Genomic DNA, 20,945 nt, shown 5'->3' on the forward strand with positions numbered 1-20,945 from the left:
TTTGTTTGCGTTGGCACCTTTCAACACCCCTCATTATCACATGTATACCCGTGACCACTCACTTACACTACTGACTACACACACACACACCATTATTAATTGTATTTAGTTTACTTCAGTTAAATAAATATATTTTGATATTCTTTATCTCCACATTGTCTCCCTTTTTGTTATGGGCTTCGCTCCGGTCGTGACACATATCACAGACGAAGCTAGCTGTGTGAGTCAAGGTTTCAAGAATGAGTCAAGGCTTCGACTAGAAGAAAAAAAACAGCTGAATTTGACCCCGAGATGTGGGAGCAGGTCACGACATGTCTCTTCTCATCTGCATAATGTTTACTGTATCTGTACCTCAACGGTTTGATATCTTATCTCTGTCTCTGCCTCAAGGTTTCCATCTGTTGTGTTGAATCTCTTCACTTCTCTACAGTGACTAGCAGGACACACCGACTATACCAAACATTAGGAACACCTTCTTAAGATAGAGTTGAACCCGCCCCTCCCTTTTGCGTTCAGAACAGTGTCAATTCGTCGAGGTCGTGGGACTCTACAAGTTGTCGAAAGCGTTCCACAGGGATGCTGGCCCTTGTTGACTCCAATGCTTCCCACAGTTGTGTTAAGATCGCTGAGTGTCCTTTAGGTGGAGGACAAAGGAAAGTGTAGAGTGTGAAAAACCCAGTAGCTTTGCAGTTCTTGACACAATCCGGTGCGCCTGGCACCTACTACCATGTCCTGTTCAAAGGCACTTCAATCTTTTGTCTTGCCCATTCACCCTGTGAATGGCACACATACACAATCCATGTCTCAATTATCTCAAGGCTTAAAAATCCTTCTTTAACCTGTCTCTTCCCCTTCATCTTCACCGATTGATAGTGAATGTAATGAGTGCCATCAATAAGGGATTCACCGGGTCAGTCTGTGTCATGGAAAGAGCAGGTGTTCTTAATGTTTTGTACACTCAGTGTAGTCTATACTCACTGCGTATATCACTTCCATCTCAGTAGGGTTAAACCATTTTTAATGCTGTCAGTAAAGGAATTTTACAATGTTAATTGATGTTGTAGTTGTCATCAACATCACTTGCACAGGTCATGCTTAGTCAATGATATATGTACATTTTTCTCACACGTTAATACGTTTATTGTACACTGTGCACCATGCTACTCGCTCTCTTAAAGGGATAGTACACACAAATTACAAAATTACACATTTCTTTCGTTACCCTGTAAGCTGTCTATGGAAATGGTATGACAGCCACCCATGGTTTGTTTTACTTTTCCACATGCTAACGTTTTAGCGTCTGTGGTACAAATCCCCATTCAAGTCAATGGGACCGATATTAGCATATTTTTTGCGCATCATGTTCAAATTAAGTGATATAAAATAACATTGTTTTGGTCACATAGACATGGTTAGCAGATGTTATTGTGAGTGTAGTGAAATGCTTATGCTCCTAGATCTGACAGTGCAGCAGGTAATATGTCATATCTAGGAATTCCACAACAAAACCTAATACACACAATCTAGTAAATGAGATGGGATGAGACTATATAAGTAGAAAATATATGGATGAGCAGTGACAGAACAGCTAAGATACAATAGATAGTAAAGAATAGATAGTGAAGGATACAGTGTACAGTATATACATGTAACATGAGATATGTAAACATTCTTAAAGTGGCATTATTAAAGTGACTAGTGTTCCATTTATTAAAGTGGCCAAATGATATCAAGTCTGTAGGTGACTTGATATTAGTGACTTTAATCAATTTGAGATACTTTTGGATGATTTAGACAAACAATCCTCAGAGGAGCCGTCACTGATGAACACAGTACACAACACCCACATAATTATACTGCCTGTCAAAGGTTTTCGAACACCTAGTCATTCAAGTGTTTTTCTTAATTTTTTTATATTTTTTTTTACAATTTTCTACATTGTAGAATTATAGTGAAGACATCCAAACTATGAAACAACACATTCTACATTGTAGATTAATAGTGAAGACATCAAAACTATGAAATAACACAATATGGAATCATGTAGTAACCAAAAAAGTTACAAACAAATCAAAATATATTTTATATTTGAAATTCTTCAAATAGCCACCATCTATCTATCTATCTATCTATCTATCTATCTATCTATCTATCTATCTATCTATCTATCTATCTATCTATCTATCTATCTATCTATCTATCTATCTATCTATCTATCTATCTATCTAATTCAATGGGCTTTATTGGCATGGGAACCATGTGTTAACATTGCCAAAGCAAGTGAGGTAGATAATATACAAAAGTGAAATAAACAATAAAAATGAACAGTAAACATTACACTCACAGAAGTTTCAAATCAATAAAGACATTACAAATGTCATATTATATATATATATATATATATATATATAGTGTTGTAACAATGTACAAATGGTTAAAGTACACAAGGGAAAATAAATAAGCATAAATATGGGTTGTATTTACAATGGTGTTTGTTCTTCACTGGTTGCCCTTTTCTTGTGGCAACAGGTCACATATCTTGCTGCTGTGATGGCACACTGTGGAATTTCACCCAGTAGATATGGGAGTTTATCCAAATTGGATTTGCTTTCGAATTCTTTGTTGATCTGTGTAATCTGAGGGAAATATGCCTCTCTAATATGGTCATACATTGGGCAGGAGGTTAGGAAGTGTAGCTCAGTTTCCACCTCATTTTGTGGGCAGTGTGCACATAGCCTGTCTTCTCTTGAGAGCCATGTCTGCCTACGGAGGCCTTTCTCAATAGCAAGGCTATGCTCACTGAGTCTGTACATAGTCAAAGCTTTCCTTAAGTTTGGGTCAGTCACAGTGGTCAGGTATTCTGTCAGGTATTCTGTCAGGTATTCTGTCAGGTATTCTGTCAGGTATTCTATCAGGTATTCTGCGACTCTTCATCAAACCATTTGTCCTTGTTATTCATTTTCTTCAGTTTTCTATTTGAGATGTTTAGATTTGATAGGGAAGCTGAGAGGTCAAATATACTTTTAAGATGTTCTACTGCCAAGTTTACACCTTCACTATTACAGTGAAACGTTTTACCTGGGAAATTGTCTAAAAGGGATGGAATCTGTTGTTGCCTAATTGTTTTTTGGTAGGTTTCCAAACTGCATTCCTTCCATCTATAGCATTTCTTAATGTTACTCAGTTCCTTTGGCTTTGATGCCTCATGATTGAGTATTGCTCTGTTCAAGTAGACTGTGATTTTGCTGTGGTCTGATAGGGGTGTCAGTGGGCTGACTGTGAACGCTCTGATAGCCTCTGGGTTGAGGTCAGTGATAAAGTAGTCTACAGTACTACTGCCAAGAGATGAGCTATAGGTGTACCTACCATAGGAGTCCCCTCGAAGCCTACCATAGACTATGTACATACCCAGCGTGCGACAGAGCTGCAGGAGTTGTGACCCATTTTTGTTTGTTATGTTGTCATAGTTGTGCCCAGGGGGGCATATGGGGGAGGGAATGCTGTCACCTCCAGGCAGGTGTTTGTCCCCCTGTGTGCTGAGGGTGTCAGGTTCTTGTCCGGTTCTGGCATTTAGGTCGCCACAGACTAGTACATGTCCCTGGGCCTGGAAATGATTGATTTCCCCCTCCAGGATGGAGAAGCTGTCTTCATCAAAGTATGGGGATTCTAGTGGGGGGATATAGGTAGCACACAGGAGGACATTTTTCTCTGTTAAGATAATTTCCTTTTGAATTTCTGGCCAAATGTAAAATGTTCCTGTTTTGATTAATTTAAATGGAGTGAGTTAGGTCTGCTCTATACCAAATTAGCATACCCCCTGAGTCCCATCCCTGTTTCACACCTGGTAGGTGGATGGGACTACCAGCTCTCTGTAACCTAGAGGGCAACCAGTGGGTCCGTCTCCTCTATACCAGGTTTCTTGCAGGATGACAATGTCTGTATTGCCGATTTCTTTGGTGAAGCCCGGGTTCCTGTTCTTTAGGCCAAAGGCAGATGACCTCAGGCCTTGGATATTCCAGGATGATATAGTGAATGCTTTGTGATCCATATGGCCTGATGGAGTGGCCCAGCTTATGGAGTGGCCCAGCTGATGGAGTGGCCCAGCTGATGGAGTGGCCCAGCGGATGGAGTGGCCCAGCTGATGGAGTGGCCCAGGAACCAACAGTGAAGCCATGACTCGTCCGAGACAGAAACAGTTGAAGTAAGATAGGATTTTGTTACTCTCATCTGAGGGAGACGTTGCCACATGAGACTCTAGTCTATGGACATCCCAAGGTAGATCACCTTACGTGAGGGGGTCAGTTGACTCTTCTCCTCATTTGTGGTGAGGCCCAGAAATCGAATGTGGTTCAAGAGGGTCCTCGTGTCCGTTGTGGCCTGTTCCCTGTTCCCAGTTACTCCTTCAGTAGAATGTGCCACCACAACAAAAGGCAAAAGCCTGCGGACCAGCCGAAAAGCTGCACTAACAGTGTCCACCATACAAAGTGACAGTCCGTTCGGATAGACCCTGGACGAGAACTCTCATCATAGTAAATAAAAACTGATAAAGCTTTCGTATTGTCTGCATCTGTGAAAAGTGTCCATTGCCTTAGCTGGGCACAACACACTGGAGGAATCCTCTAGTTCACCCGCAACAGGAAGAGGGGCGTATGTGGACAACTGTAACGGACGGTTGACATGTCCGTCAGACACGTTATAGGGTCTGTTTGTGTTTGTGAACTGAGCCCCAGGACCAGAACTCTTGGCCAGAATGAGGGGGTTAGGATGTAGATTGACACTCCTTTGCTCTGAACTCATTAGGAAACATTCAGTCAACCACGGTGTCAAAACTAGAAAACCCTGAGACATTAGAGGAGCCGGAACTATAGCAATGGCCAGCATCAGAATTGGAGTTCATAGCCTTTTCATCACTGCACTCAGTGCTCATGGGAACTCCACTTGCCTCTCTCCGTTTGGCCTTTGGGCTTGTGAGAAGCTGCCATTGCCAGCGGAAAGCACCTCGGGATGACTACGCAGTCTAAGACCCCGCCCATTTTCTCAAGCTCAAAAAGCCATACTTTAAATGGTTGTTTCTCTCTGTGGGAAGAAGATATGTGTAGTGTACACCCTGCAGAGTAACAAAACAAGATGGCAACCCCAACTACACACTGCATAAGACCAGCATTGTAATCTAGCTGTTATGTGAGTTTCTAAGGGAAACTAGGATAGTTATGGTCTGTACTGTAAAGTAATGGAACAGAATTGTAGCAAACCCAGCTATATACTGAAACCCTCAGTGTAGTAGAGCTGAGATGTAAGTTTCAAGGGGAAAACTAGCTAGGATGGTTACTGTATGTACTGTGAAGTAATGGAACAGAAACCATTGAGCATCAATCCAGCTTCGCACTGTGTGAAAAACAGCATAATATATCTGTAATGTGAGTTTCCAGGGGAAACTAGGATGGTTACTGTCTTAACTACAAGTGCAACAGGAAACTAGTAACCCAGCTACACACCTCACGGTGTAATAGAGCTGAGATGTGAGTTTCCAAGGGAAACTAGGATAGTTACTGTCTGTACTGAAAAATTGTGTAACAACAACTATCGTAACCCAGCAACTGCGTGAAGAAAACAAACCAGCAGTGTAATGTCACTATGGTTGGGTTAACATAAACTCAGTCCAATACTGGAGAATGAAGCTAACACTGTAATATTACTGTGTCTATAGTATACACTGTGCAATTCTGTACGATGGTGTAGAACCTACAGTATCAGCCGTAGTCTCATACACTATGTGAAGGAGAGGAGACATGAAGGGCTGTAGCTTTTGTTTGTGGAAAAATAATTAAGCCAACAGTGTAACGCAAATAAGCTACCCAGACTAACTATTTATCAGTATTATAGCTTGGGGGTAAGACGTTGTTCATAGTCGTTTCGTTTCCAGACTCTGTGCCACCTGCCGTGTGGTAGCACGGAGAGAACAGTCTATGACTTGGATGGCTGGAGTCTTTGACAATGTTTTTAGAGCCTTGCTCTGACACCGGCTGGTGTAGAGGTCCTGCATGGCAGGGAGCTTGGCCCCAGTACATCACTACCGTCTGTAGTGCCTAACTCACAAGGGGGAATTAGAAGGCTGATTAAGTCTTTGGTGTCGCTTTTGGTTTCTCTCCCTCGAAAAACAGATGACAAAAAAAAGAGTACAAACTGCCTTTATTTACTAGTGTGGAAAGACTGATAGCCTCTCGGTATAAAGAGAGTTTCTGATGTGATGCTCTTTTTTTGCTGATGTGAAGAAGAAACTGAATGAGAGCCCAGCAAGGATACGGACGGAAAAAGATTGCCCATATGTTCAAGAGCTGAGCTATTTTTATTTATTTTAACCTTTATTTAACCAGGCAAGTCAGTTAAGAACAAATTCTTATTTTCAATGACAGCCTAGGAACAGTGGGTTAACTGCCTTGTTCAGGGGCAGAACGATTGAATTCGGGGGGTTTGAACTTGCAACCTTCCGGTTACTAGTCCAACGCCCTGCCACCCCAGGGTAGCATTATTTAATTAATGTGTTCTTTTTGATGAAATATACTAGTTTATTTAACCAATTTAATGTATTAATTTAGACTTGGCCTATTTAATAGGCTATTTTGCAGAATAAAGCTGAGTGACTCACTCATCTGTGGCTTTGGATCATAATAAATATGGGAGAAGGAAATTCATTATTTTAAAAAATTCTGACCATTTGGCAGACCACAAATACAATTATAGTACAGCCAAGATTTAAAAACCGTTACATTCCTGATTTGCTTTAGCCAACATGTTGGATTTAATTTATTATTTCATTATTTCATTTCTTTGTAACTTCTATTTATAACCCAAATGCATGAATGAAATGATCAGACCAAAAGATGAGGACACAACAGTTCACCTGACACAAAGACTAAAGTTGAACATTCATAACTCAATATCCCAGGCCTGATTTGCCCTGACAGAAATGCATCAACCCCTTTGCAAATGTGCCAATTTATTACAATCCACATATTATAAATAAAACAACCTTATAGTAGGTGATAATTTATATACCATATGTCAATAGAACGAAGCATATAGTATTTGTTTTTATTTGAGGAGTGGTTAAAAAACAAGTTTTATTGACTCCAACCTACATGTATGTAAACTTTTTTTTTTTTTTTTTTTTAACTAGGCAAGTTGGTTAAGAACAAATTCTTATTTACAATGACTACCCAGACGACGCCAGGGCCAATTGCGCGCCGCCCTACGGGACTCCAAATCACAGCCGGTTGTGATACAGCCTGGATTCGAACCAGGGAGTCTGTAGATGCATTGTCTTAGACCGCTGTGCCACTCGGGAGCCCTTCAACATCTTTGTGCTTTCCTTTAATAAAATAATGATAAAAAGTAGATGGAGTAGATGTGCTCAAGGATGCCCTCTGGTGTTCAACAACAAAACAGCAGGATTAGTCAGGAGCCTATAAAACGGCCGCTATACATTTCAGTGCCGTACTTGTATTTAGTAACCTGTTAGAGGTAAGATTGTAGCGACCAGGAGTTAGGAGTTTGATAGTTACTCATGACCAACTCTCCTTGCGTGCAGGATGATGAGGTTTACAAAGTTGGGGAGCCCAACACCAACCCGGAGGGGTAAACCAAACCCCTGAAGGAAGAGATGGGAGTGAAGGGCCCCATCCACGCTGACTTCATGTGTCACGAACACAACATTGCTCACGTCATTAAAGGTTAAAGTGGGACCTGTACTCACCTACAGGTTACTATGTACAGGTTCAGTTCCAGTACCATATTTACAATGTACAGGGATACTGGAGTGGTACAGGTAGATAGATACATGTATATATATCTAGGGGTAAGGTGACGAGCCTTCAGGATGTGAGTGTGTGTGTGTGCGTAGAGTCAGTATAAATGTGTGTGCAAGCAAATGAAATTAGTGTGTGTGTGTGTGTGTGTGTGTGTGTGTGTGTGTGTGTGTGTGTGTGTGTGTAGAGTCAGTATAAATGTGTGTGCAAGCAAATGGAATTAGTGTGTGTGTGTGTGTGTGTGTGCGTGTGTGATTGTGCGTGTGTGTGTGTGTGTGTGTGTGTATTGGAGTGTCAGAATGCGTCAGGGTGTAGACTCCTGTGAGTATTCATAGAGACAGTACACAAATACAGTACAAGGGTCAACAGATCCTGTTTGCTATTTAGCAACAAGTCTTATGGCTTGAGGATAGACGCTGTTCAGGAGCCTGTTGGTGTCAGACTTGATACACCTGTACCACTTTCCGTGCGGAAGCAGAGAGAACAGTCTATGGCTTGAGTGGTTGGAGTCTTTAAAACCTGCATTTTCACTTTTGGATGAAAGGCGTGCCCAGAGTAAACTGCCTCCTACTCTTTCCCAGATGGGAATATATACATGTTATTATTACTGGTGGATAGAAAACACTCTGCAGTTTCTAAAACGGTTTGAATTATGTCTGTGAGTATAACAGAACTCATATGGCAGACAAAAACCTGAGAAGAAATCCAAACAGGAAGTGAGACCTCGATTTTGAAAACAGTGCCATTTGAAGTCCAGCTTAGATATGGATGTTTATGCACTTCCTAGGGCTTCCACAATATGTCACCGTCTTTAGATTCTGGTTGTATGATTCTACTATAAAGGTGTGAATATCCGGACCTTCCTTTCACACCTCCTGATATAGAGGTCCTGGATGGCAGGGAGCTCGGTCCCAGTGATGTACGAGTTGTAGAGCCTGTAGTGATGTCTGCACCACCCTCTGTAGTGCCATGCGATTCAGGTGGTGCTGTTGCCATACCAAGCTGTGATGCAGCCAGTCAAGATGCTCTTAATGGTGCAGCTGTAGAACTTTGGGGATTTGAGGGCCCCATGCCAAACCTTTTCAGCCTCCCGTGGGGGAAAATGCATTGTTACATGTGTGTGGACCATTTAAAGTCCTTAGTGATTTGGACACCAAGGAACTTTAAGCTCTCAACACGTTCTACTGCAGCCCCGTCTACATGGATGGGGGGGGGCAAGCTCGCCCCACCATTTCCTGTAGTTGTCTTGGGTCTAAGGTGTCTGGGATGGTGGAGTTAATGTGTGCCAAAGCCAGCCTCTCAAAGCACTTCATGATTACAGATGTGAATGACACAGGGTGGTAGTCATTGTGGCATGAAGCCTTAGAGTTCCTAGGAACAGGACTGATGGTGGTCATCTTGAGATGTGTGGATTACAGACTGGCATAAGGAGAGGTTGGAAATGACAGTGTTGATGCCTGCCATGCTCTAAGAACACGCCATGGAATACCGTCCGGCCCTGAGGCTTTTACGAGTGTTGACCTGATTAAAGACTCAGGTCGGCCTCGGAGAGCCGAGATCCTCTGGGTCGGTAGGGGCCCTCACGCGCAGCACGGTGTTGTTATAGTCGAACAATGAATACAATTCAATGTATTGAGTTCTTCTGGTAGAGAGGCATCGTTAGGGCAGATCCTGGTCTTCATTTGTAATTAGTAATGGACTGTAGTCCCTGCCACATGCGCCCATAGCCTGTGTAATATGATTCCACCAAGGGAGGCTGGTGAGAGGAGCTATAGGAGGACAGGATCATTGTAATGGCTGGAAAGGAAACCGCCACTGTGGGGACAATATCCCCGATGCATTTCCTAATGAGGCTGGTGACGGAGGCGGTTAGCTCTGAACATATCAGCAGTCCTGCAGCATAATCTCTGATCCTGATCACCGTTTCTCAACGGAGCGAGTAAATGGGAATTACTGTTTGAGTGTCTGCTTGTAAACAGGAAGACAGAGTCAGCAGGAGTACAGAGTCATGATATGATTGGCCGAATGGGGGGAGGAGGGAGGGCCTTGTATGTTTGCTTGTAGGTAGAATATCAGGACCTTATCACCCCTAGTGGCGTTGGAGACGTGTTGATGTAAATTGGGCATCAAGTGTTGTAATGACGCGGAATTACATTTGCTGGTGTAACGGATGTGAAATGGCTAGCTAGTTAGTGGTGGTGTTGGTGTAACGGATGTGAAACGGCTAGCTAGTTAGCGGTGGTGCTGGTGTAACGGATGTGAAACGGCTAGCTAGTTAGCGGTGGTGAACGCTAGTAGCATTTCAATCAGTGACATCACTCGCTTTGAGACCTTGAAGTAGTGGTTCCCCTTGCTCTGCAAGGGCCGCGGCTTTCGTGGAGCGATGGGTAATAATGCTTCGTGGGTGTCAGTTGTTGATGTGTGCAGAGGGTCCCTGGTTCGAGCCCGGGTATGGGCGAGGGGACGGACTAAAGTTATACTGTTACACCGGCAACTAGAAAAGAAAAGCAGAGTTTTTTTCTTGCGAGTTTTCAAGCTTGTTTATAGCCTCGTACAGTTTGTTAAGTGCCAGCTTGTTATTTTGCTTGTCCTTAAGTGGAATGTCTACTACGTTCATGATAACAGCTTAAAACTCCCGTGGGGAGGTAGAATTCATCTGACCATAAGGCAATACAGGACAGGTGAAAAATGCATTGATGGATCTGATGTTAAAAAGTTTTGGACGTTTATAAGAAGTTATAGCGGATACATTTGGGGAAAATACAAGTAAAAATAAATGCCAAAAAAGTATCACAAAATAGCAGAGAGCTTGCAAAACGGCGGTCATACAGTATGCCGCCATGCTTCGCCATATTTCGTTTATGTCGAGCGGACCTGATACGATACCTAATCGAATAAATTTTTAAAACATTACAGTAATTATCGCCAATAAACTATTTTAAATATCTTCCAGGTACACTTATGTGAAACAAAATATATTTTTTACCTTCAGGTTACTAATAAAAGGTCACGCTGACACAGACACAAAACCTATTGTTGTATTTTCATGACATGATAGCTAAAATAATTCTGTCAAATAAGTATTTCACTGCATGACCTTGCTGAAACATGCCATGCCAGGTGTCACATTTGCTGACCACTCTCACTAGCGTCATGACAGCAACACTAGCTGGATGCTATCCACATTAAGACTTCCGGTTTCGGGATTCTGCCTTCAAAATAAAAGTTTTACAATAAAACCATGGCGAATGCTAGAGGCCTCTAGAGGCCTTAGCATTGGCATCGCCATTGAGGGCTTCCACCACTTTAATGAAGCCAACTGGGTGGGACTTCCAACTTAATTGGCTGATCCCTCTTGGTGACCCTGTTGCAGTCATGTCCAACCGGGTCATCAAGAGAAATCAGCCAATCGGTAAGAAGAAAATTGACTACTTCAAAATGGAGATTACCTCAATGGTGTCACAGAGGCTATAATTGTAGTAACATGTAGTAACCAAAAAAGTGTTTTATATATATATATATATATATATTCTACAGACCATACTGAGTACTCCCCTCCCCCACTTTTACAGAATCATTATTTCTCTATGGGCCAATATGTAATGCATATATAGTGATTTGGGGGCATTTATTTGACGTCGGAACGTGTTTTAAAATCCCAAATTAATGCAAATTTCAGTTAAATATGAACAAATGAGTCATTGTTAATGTTTAGACATTTTAATGTTAAATCTTTTTTCGTACATCATTAATAAATACAGGTTAATGACACTTTTCTAATTTACGTGAGGGACTGTTATTTTGTCCGTTTCCGAAATTCCGTTACCCGGAAGTACTATTTTATTATCGCTGTCGAGACGCTGATTCCACTGTCCGGCATCTTGTGCGCGTTTGTCAAAAGGGGTCCCTGTCTGGTTTATGTACAACTCTGTAGTCAACAATGTTTGCTTTAAGATCACTAGCGTTTAAATCGGTTCCATTCCCAGGGAAATCACAGTTGGTAAACTCGGGGCTTCACACCAGTACCAGATGGAGCGGTGCAAAAGTTGCAGTTGTAAGTAAACCTGGATCAGATATAGTGTGTCGAGTAGTGGGCTACATGATTAATGTGTGCCAAGTCAGTTCTGACCAGTTGCAGGTAGTATCGGAAATCCCTAGCTGAGTAATCGCTCAACTCCACTCTCTTATATTGCGGTGTTGTTGAGTATTGATAAATGGACGCAACATTGAGTCAATCAGTCGCTTGCAGTTTTTTTTTTAGCAACGCTAGTATTTACACACTAAGGTTGCTAGGAATTAACTTGCAAAGCCAGAAATTAAATACAATGTCATTTCAAGTCACCCTGCCGATTCTTCTTCTTCGATGTGGTTTAACGGCAGTTGTCATCCAATAAATGTTGCGTTAACTGCCACCTACTAGACTGGGGTATAACTCGTATGCTTTGCATAATTAAACTAAATTAAAATAAATACCATACTCCACTATTTAAATATAGATATATATATAGTCCTACTTCATGCCAACAGCCTGAAAGGATGGGACACCACCACTTAACACACCCTGTAACTCTTCTGACGTCTCACACACGCAAATACCTCTCTGCAGCTGCCACCACAACCTCTATGTTCATTACCTCTAACTGATTCATCCCTGCAGTACAGTTGATAACCGTTACTATAAATGCCTAAAATCTAATCTAACATGCTGACCAGACCGGACACGTTGCGTGCGCGAGCGTCGCAAAATACATTTAGAAATTCACGTTATTCAATTATTGCTCGTGCACGTCAACGAGCGGCTGCGCGCGCCATTGTGCAAACAATTATTTGTCCCCCCACACCAAACGCTATCACGACATGCAGGTAAAAATATCAAAACAAACTCTGAACCAATTACATTCATTTGTGGACAGGTCAAAAAGCATTAAACATGCATGGCAATTTAGCTAGTTAGCTTGTACTCGCTAGCTAATTTGTCCTGAGATATAAACATTGAGTTGTTATTTTACCTGAAATGCACAAGGTCCTCTACTCCGACAATTAATCCACACATAAAACGGCCAACCGAATCGTTTGTAGTCATCTCTCCTCCTTCCACGATTTTTCATCTTTGAACTTATATGGTGATTGGCATCTACACTTTCATAGTATTACCACGATGACCGGCTAAACAGTTCGTCTTTCAATCACCCACATGGGTATAACCAATGAGGGGATGGCACAGTGGGTACCTGCTTCTATAAACCAATGAGGAGATGGGAGAGGCAGGACTAGACAGAAATAGAACTTTGTCGGGGAAAGACTGAACACCAAAACAACAGACAAGGACTCTTCTGTTTTACCACATACGCCACCCTGTCTGCGTCGCATCATAAACACCGGGAATCTTTCCCTTCAGTTGGTCAGCTCCTTTCAATGGCACCCTTTTCTTGAGAGCAAAACAATTCACATCTCCCCCCCATTAGTTTAACACCTGCTCCCTCTGACCAGCAGAAACACAAACAATTATCACAAGACCACTTCTGAGTTACCCTCACCGATTCCACAGCACCCAACTCTTGTTTTCACCCACCCTGAAACCACAAATGTATTAGCCTCCCGCTCCCTCTAACCTCTGCCTCTCTTTTCCCCTCCATTCCTCCTCCGTATTCCAAGTATCACTATCTACTTATGATAATACTGCACTTCTGACATACTTCTTGTTCTTGTCTTGTCAAGGGATGCCATTTTAACCGGCTGTCACAATCTCCGTACAATCAGCACGAACCCCTCGGGATGTCCGCCCTGCTGATTGTCTGTAGGGTTGGTCCTTATGCAGAGGGAACATTTTACAAAAAAACAAACATCTAAGAGAACATAAACCAACTTTCCAAACTTCCTCTCAGCTTACCTCATATCAAAATAAAAGTCCTTCAAGTGTGCCATGCCTGCACACAAAAAAGCAAGAACTTGTGGGGGGGACTTTTATTTTGACATGAGGTAAGCAGAGCGGAACTGACCATGCTGACGAACTGCAGACCCACGTTTGGAAATTCTGTTAAATTAGACACTACATGAATGTACTTTTTATAATGTTTATTCGCCCCTGCATAAGAACCAAGCCTACAGTCAGTCGACAGACAGTAGTCCGCTTCAGGCGGACTACTCCATTTTTTATTTTTTTTGCAAGCTTGTGCAGAGTCGGTCCTCTGCACCCCGAGAGGCACATTTAGGTTTCTGCCCTAGCACTGCACAGCTGATTCAAATAACCAACTCATCATCAAGCAGCTATCGATAGGCCGCTTTGAAAAATGGTCAATTCTGAAAATGCTTAGGCTTACCTGTGCCTATGTTTATCGTCTACAACTGCGATTCATACTTTGAATAAAAACTTTTCTAGAATAAAATCTACTTTTTCCTCACTGTGTTAATCAACTGGAGACTTAACAGCCTGTATATGATAAATGTTTTTATTAAAAGTATGAATTTCAGTGGAAGGACTGCAGTTGTACAGGACAAACATTGGTACAGGTAAGCGTTTTTCAGAATTTGCAATTTGCTCTGGCGGACATTCCTGCAGTCAGCATGCCAAATGCACGCTCCCTCAGAACTTAAAACATCTGTGGCATTGTGTTGTGTGACACACTGCACGTTTTAGATTGGCCTTTTTTTATTGTCCCCCAGCACAAGGTGCACCTGTGTAATGATCATGCTGTTTAATGGAAAATGTCTGGGATCTTTTTATTTCAGCTCATGAAACATGGGACCGACACTTTACATGTTGCGTTTTATATTTTTTTGTTCAGTATAGATTTGTTGTTGGGAGTTGATCTGGTTTTGTTCTTGGGAGTTGATCTAGTTGTGTTGTTGGGAGTTGATCTGGTTTTGTTCTTGGGAGTTGATCTAGTTGTGTTCTTGGGAGTTGATCTAGTTGTGTTGTTGGGAGTTGATCTAGTTGTGTTGTTGGGAGTTGATCTGGTTGTGTTCTTGGGAGTTGATCTAGTTGTGTTCTTGGGAGTTGATCTAGTTGTCTTCTTGGGAGTTGATCTAGTTGTGTTGTTGGGAGTTGATCTAGTTGTCTTCTTGGGAGTTGATCTAGTTGTGTTGTTGGGAGTTGATCTAGTTGTGTTCTTGGGAGTTGATCTAGTTGTGTTGTTGGGAGTTGATCTAGTTGTGTTGTTGGGAGTTGATCTAGTTGTGTTGTTGGGAGTTGATCTAGTTGTGTTGTTGGGAGTTGATCTAGTTGTGTTCTTGGGAGTTGATCTAGTTTTGCATTCATTTCCCATAAGATAATCAATAATTTCTTACGAAGTGAACGTGTCATATTAATGTGAGTCATGTTAACAGGTGCTGTCTGGCTGTGGTGTGTATGACGGAACAGAAATCCATGAAGCATCAGCGTGAGTCTATTTCCATTCTATTCCAAGCCTGTCTTACACTATACAACATGCTATTAACTTGCTTACACTGTCTTACACTATACAACATGCTATTTACATGCTTGACAAGATGGCTAAAACATACAGTTTTACATCTTAAAAATTATTATAATATTTTAATTTAACCTTTTATTTAACTAGGCAAGTCAGTTAAGAACATTTTCCTATTTACAATGACGGCCTACACCGGACGACGCTGGGCCAACTGTGCGCCACTCTATGCACCAGTCGCCTGTGAGAAGTGGGCCAGCAGGAGGTGGCGTCTAGCCTGATTCACACGGTGAACAAGAGGTGCTACATCACTCTCACTGATGTGTGTGTGTGTGTGTGTGAAACAGGATCCTGGTGCACCTGAGCAGGGGCGGGGCCGAGGTGCAGATGTACGCCCCTGACGTGTCCCAGATGCATGTCATCGACCACGGGAAGGGAGTGCCAGTTGAGAACGAGTCCAGGAACGTCTTATCAGAGTCCGCACGCATCGCTAGGGGCAACGTCACAGATCTCGCCAAACTCAGCGTTGGCGACCATGACGCCATCATCTTCCCAGGGGGCTTTGGGGCTGCAAAAAACCTGTAGGTGGAACAGCGTTGTCATACCACATTGTTAAAAAAAACAACAACCGTTAATTCATATCATTCATGTTAAGTATACCTGTGGGACAAACACTTTGAGCTTCTGCAAGGGCATCTCAATGTTTCTGTCTCTGTACCCCTCAGACGGATCTGTTTTGCTTGTCTTGTGTGGCAGGTCGACGTTTGCCGTGGACGGTCCAGACTGCAAGATCAACGCAGATGTGGAGCGTGTCCTGAAGGACTTTCACAAGGCAGGCAAACCTATCGGGTCAGTGCTGTCGTCGTGTGTAAAACTGTGCTTGTTGGGGATTGAGCTCGGTTAACCCAGACCAAAAAAATATTGTGTAATCTGGTCAGATGCTTGATTTATATTTACGTAGTCTGTCCAAGAGCGACTAGGGATTGAGTGCCCCTTGTAAATGAATACCTTTTGGGTGTATCTCAATAGTTTTAAAGTGGCTTCATATTCTTGTATCCTTCCATTCACACTCATTTGAACTTAAACAGTATTGGAAAGCAGTCAGATGGGTGCCTCTGTACCACATCTTTCACGACATCAGGATAGATGGCGGAAAGGAATGAAAGGTGTTTTAGAAATCTAATATCAGTTTGTGCTCTAGGTTAAGACGAGGATTCTAGTATCTCTAACTGGTTGTATAAATGAGGAAGAGTTATTGTATTTATTGTGTTTTTATGTAACCTTTATTTAATCAGGGAGTCATACTGAGACCAAGGTCTATTTTACAGATGAGTCCTGAATTACAGAAATTACAGAAAATACTCATATCAAAAAATTAATCCAAAATGCAAACAGATAGAAAAACACAGTCCTAAAAAACCCATTCATCAGTATTACGGTCCTCAATCAGCTTTCTGAATGGACCTAGAGGCACCAGAACATCACATTCATCAGTAATACGGTCCTCAATCAGCTTTCTGAATGGACCTAGAGGCACCAGAACATCACATTCATCAGTAATACGGTCCTCAATCAGCTTTCTGAATGGACCTAGAGGCACCAGAACATCACATTCATCAGTAATACGGTCCTCAATCAGCTTTCTGAATGGACCTAGAGACACCAGAACATCACATTTTAAGAACATTTTGAAGATTGTTCCAGAAATTGGGGTGCAAAAAAACAAAAAGCCGAATTATCTAACTGATGAGTTACCCATCCCTGAGACCTGGTTAACTTTTTGTGTCATGAATCTTGTTCCGGAGGGAGCTCTGCATAGTGACATTAGCTAGCACTGCCACAAAGTCATACAATCATACAATACAATTTTAAACCTGACCTTAACCACCCTGCTAGCCTTAACCACCCTGCTAGCCTTAACCACCCTGCTAGCCTTAACCACCCTGCTAGCCTTAACCACCCTGCTAGCCTTAACCACCCTGCTAGCCTTAACCACCCTGCTAGCCTTAACCACCCTGCTAGCCTTAACCACCCCGCTAGCCTTAACCACCCTGCTAGCCTTAACCACACCTCTAACCTTAACCACACTGCTAGCCTTAACCACACTGCTAGCCTTAACCACCCTGCTAGCCTTAACCACACTGCTAGCCTTAACCACACTGCTAGCCTTAACCACCCTGCTAGCCTTAACCACCCTGCTAGCCTTAACCACACTGCTAGCCTTAACCACACTGCTAGCCTTAACCACACTGCTAGCCTTAACCACACTGCTAACCTTAACCACACTGCTAGCCTTAACCACCCTGCTAGCCTTAACCACCCTGCTAGCCTTAACCACCCTGCTAGCCTTAACCACACTGCTAGCCTTAACCACACTGCTAGCCTTAACCACCCTGCTAGCCTTAACCACACTGCTAGCCTTAACCACACTGCTAGCCTTAACCACACTGCTAGCCTTAACCACACCTCTAACCTTAACCACCAAATGACGAAAAAGCATATTTTTTTTAGTTTTCAATCTGCATATAGTAGCTCATATGCCTAAAGGTTAGTAATGATGTTAGGTAAAGTGAGAGTTTTTGTAAAAATAATTTATAAATTAAAACATATTAATGTATCCACCTATGTGACATCAGAGGGGCCAACCTCTAAACTAAGCTGGTCACATGGAATTAGTGCATTGTCCTAACCTGGCTATATTTAACCTAGGTTGTGCTGTATCTCTCCTGTGTTGGCTGCCAAGCTGCTTCCTGGGGTAGAGGTGACGGTGGGGCACGAGGAGGAGAAGGGGGGCAAGTGGCCCTATGCTGGCACTGCTGGGGCTATAAAGGCTCTGGGAGCCAAGCACATCGTCAAGGAGGTCACCATATCCTTTCACATGCTGGATTATAAATACTGAACACAAATATAGACGCAACATGCATGGATTTTACATGACTGGGAATACAGATATGCTTCTGTTGGTCACAGATACCTTACACAAAAGGTAGAGGAGTGGATCAGAAGACCAGTCAGTATCTGGTGTGACCCACCGTTTGCCTCATGCAGCACAACACATCTCCTTCACATAGAGTTGATCAGGATGTTGATTGGGGCCTGTGGAATGTTGTCCCGCTCCTCTTCGATGGCTGTGCAAAGTTGCTTGATATTGGCGGCTACTTGAACACGCTGTCGTACACGTCAATCCGGAGCATCCCAAACATGCTCAATAGGTGACATGTCTGGTGAGTCTGCAGGCTATGGAAGAACTGGGACATTTTCAGCTTCCAGGAATTGTGTCCAGTGCGTTGAGACATGGGGCCGTGGTGGCGGATGAATGGCACGACAATGGGCCGCAGGATCTTGTCACGGTATATCTATGCATTCAAATTGCCATCGATAAAATGCAATTGTGTTTGTTATCTAACTGTTATCTTACTGTTGACATCAGCAATTCAACACATTTTAAGGTCATTTGATAGATCATGGCGCTTGCAATAAGTGGGTTAAACTCCCATATGTTATAAATGTTTTATTTAACTAAGAAAGTCAGTTAAGAACGAAATCTTGACAGCCTACTGGGGAACAGTGGGTTAACAACAGCTCGGGGCAGAACGACAGCTCGGGGATTCGATCCAGAAACCTTTCGGTTACTGGCCCAATGCTCTAACCACTAGGCTACCTGCTGCTCCAATTGTAAGTATGTTAAATACTACATATATTACAACATTTGTCAAAGGCAATGTGAAAAGTTTGTTACAAAGTTACTGCACTCAGCTGAAAGTGAATATGTAATTTAAGCTGTTTTGATGTGTGCTTTTGATTAGCCTCTGTAATCCCTGTCTCTGTGTGTGACCCTTGACCCTGAGTGTCATCACGAGGCCCACGTAGACCAGAAGAACAAGGTGGTGACATCACCAGCCTTCATGTGTGAGACCCAGGTGCACCTGATCTTCGACGGCATCGGCGCCATGGTAACCAACGTCCTCAAACTCAGTGGAAAGTGAAAGAGCAGAACCCACAATAGTTTATAATTAAATATCGTACCAAATAGCAATGTTGTCCAACACAAATCCACTTCACCAGTAAACTATATCGAAGGAGTGTGCTCGTTATGTGGTTTTACAGCTCTCAACAAAGTATTCGTCAAAAGCTTAAGATTTAGATTTTATTATATGTGCCAGTATTCAATAGAAGTAATTATTTTTGTATGTTTTTGCTGAAAATCTAGAGAATATTAATTTATTATAATAATAAACTACTTTATTCTGCTAACTAGATACAGGTTAATTTCCCTGTTTATAGGAATGGAATGGAATTCTAGAGTTGTAATTTAGAGAAGCACTACTAGTTCCTGTATTGTCCAGCAGAGGGCGCTAACATGTCATTGGTCACTCGGTTTTAAATGCAAACATGTTGAGGTTCTTGTCTCATTCAAAGATTCAGAGCAGGTGTACGAATTTATTAACTTTAAAATCATCTGTGTTTCTAGGCGAATAAGCTATAAATATCTCAAATGCTGAAATCAGATTTAAAAATAATAATTTTTTAAGCATTTCATTCAGACTTGAGACAACTTGCGCTAAGGAAAGGCAGTGTTTAGAGAATGGCTTTACTTACCTGGAGTCATATATATTGTCATTGAACTCATGTCTGTTGAATAAAGAGATGTCGTCAGTGTACTCATGTTTTATTTATTTAACCTTTATTTAACTAGGCAAGTCAGTTAAGAACACATTCTTAGTTCTCATGACGGCCTACCTAGAGGCCTCCTGCGGTGATGGGGGCTGGGACAAAAAAAAAAAAAAAATCTAAATATAGGACAAAACACACATCACGACAAGAGAGACAACACTACATAAAGAGAGACCTAAGAAAACAACATAGCAAGGCAGCAACTCATGAAAATACAGCATGGTAGCAACACAACATGGTAGCAACACAACATGGTAGCAGCACAAAACATGGTACAAACATTGGGCACAGACAACAGCACAAAATTCAAGAGACAACAATACATCACACAAAGCAGCCACAACTGTCAGTAAGAGTCAATGATTGATTCTTTGAATGAAGAGATGGAGATAAAACTGTCCAGTTTGAGTGTTTGTTGCAGCTCGTTCCAGTCGCTAACTGCAGCGAACTGAAAAGACGAGTGACCCAGGGATGTGTGTGCTTTGGGGACTTTTAACAGAATGTGACTGGCAGAATGGGTGTTGTGTAGGTGGAGGATGAGGGCTGCAGTAGATATCTCAGATAGGGGGGAGTTAGGCCTAAGAGGGTTTTATAAATAAGCATCAACCAGTAGGTCTTGCTACAGGTATACAGAGATGACCAGTTTACAGAGGAGAATAGAGTGCAGTGATGTGTCCTATAAGGAGCATTGGTGGTAAATCTGATGGCCGAATGGAACATCTAGCTGCTCGAGAGCACCCTTACCTGCCGATCTATAAATTATGTTTCCGTAATCTAGCATGGGTAGAATGGACATCTGAATCAGGGTTCGTTAATAAGCAGCTGGGGTGAAAGAACAGCAACTACAATAGAGGAAACCAAGTCTAGCCTTCAGCTTTGATTTGTGCTGAGAGAAGGACAGTGTATCATCTAGCCATACTTCCAAGTACTTGTATGAGGTGACTACCTCAACCTCTAAACCCTCAGAGGTAGTAATCACACCTGTGGGGAGAGGGGCATTCTTCTTACCAAACCACATGACCTTTGTTTTGGAGGTGTTTAGAAGAAGGCAGAGAAA

The 20,945-nt window shown here is 42.3% G+C and overlaps 1 protein-coding gene across 2 annotated transcripts; it reads left to right on the forward strand.

Moving 5' to 3' along the window:
- Positions 1–11,598: 11,598 nt before the first annotated feature.
- gatd3 (glutamine amidotransferase class 1 domain containing 3) lies at positions 11,599–19,866 on the forward strand. 2 transcript variants are annotated; one of them, XR_016490698.1, is made up of 6 exons: positions 11,599–11,859; positions 15,132–15,184; positions 15,562–15,795; positions 15,971–16,063; positions 17,924–18,889; positions 19,021–19,866. XR_016490698.1 is itself a non-coding variant. In XM_090216324.1 (6 exons), exons 1-6 carry the CDS (start codon positions 11,746–11,748, stop codon positions 19,198–19,200), a joined length of 780 nt encoding a protein of 259 aa, XP_090072450.1. In that variant the 5' UTR covers positions 11,599–11,745; the 3' UTR covers positions 19,201–19,866. The 2 variants fall into 2 exon arrangements, 1 of the variants encoding a protein (XP_090072450.1); XM_090216324.1 differs by having other exon boundaries at positions 17,924–18,079; positions 19,071–19,866.
- Positions 19,867–20,945: the final 1,079 nt, after the last annotated feature.

This window comes from Oncorhynchus mykiss, chromosome 22 (assembly GCF_057628025.1).
Source record: "Oncorhynchus mykiss isolate SJ-2025 chromosome 22, ASM5762802v1, whole genome shotgun sequence".
Taxonomy (NCBI): domain Eukaryota; kingdom Metazoa; phylum Chordata; class Actinopteri; order Salmoniformes; family Salmonidae; genus Oncorhynchus; species Oncorhynchus mykiss.

Bases quoted from the DNA above. Each gene is read 5' to 3' on its own strand.
- gatd3 (XM_090216324.1), top strand. From the start codon at position 11,746: ATGTTTGCTTTAAGATCACTAGCGTTTAAATCGGTTCCATTCCCAGGG. The intron at 15,185-15,561 runs GTGAGTCTATTT...TGTGTGAAACAG, and splicing joins GAAATCCATGAAGCATCAGC to GATCCTGGTGCACCTGAGCA. The intron at 16,064-17,923 runs GTCAGTGCTGTC...TATTTAACCTAG, and splicing joins AAGGCAGGCAAACCTATCGG to GTTGTGCTGTATCTCTCCTG.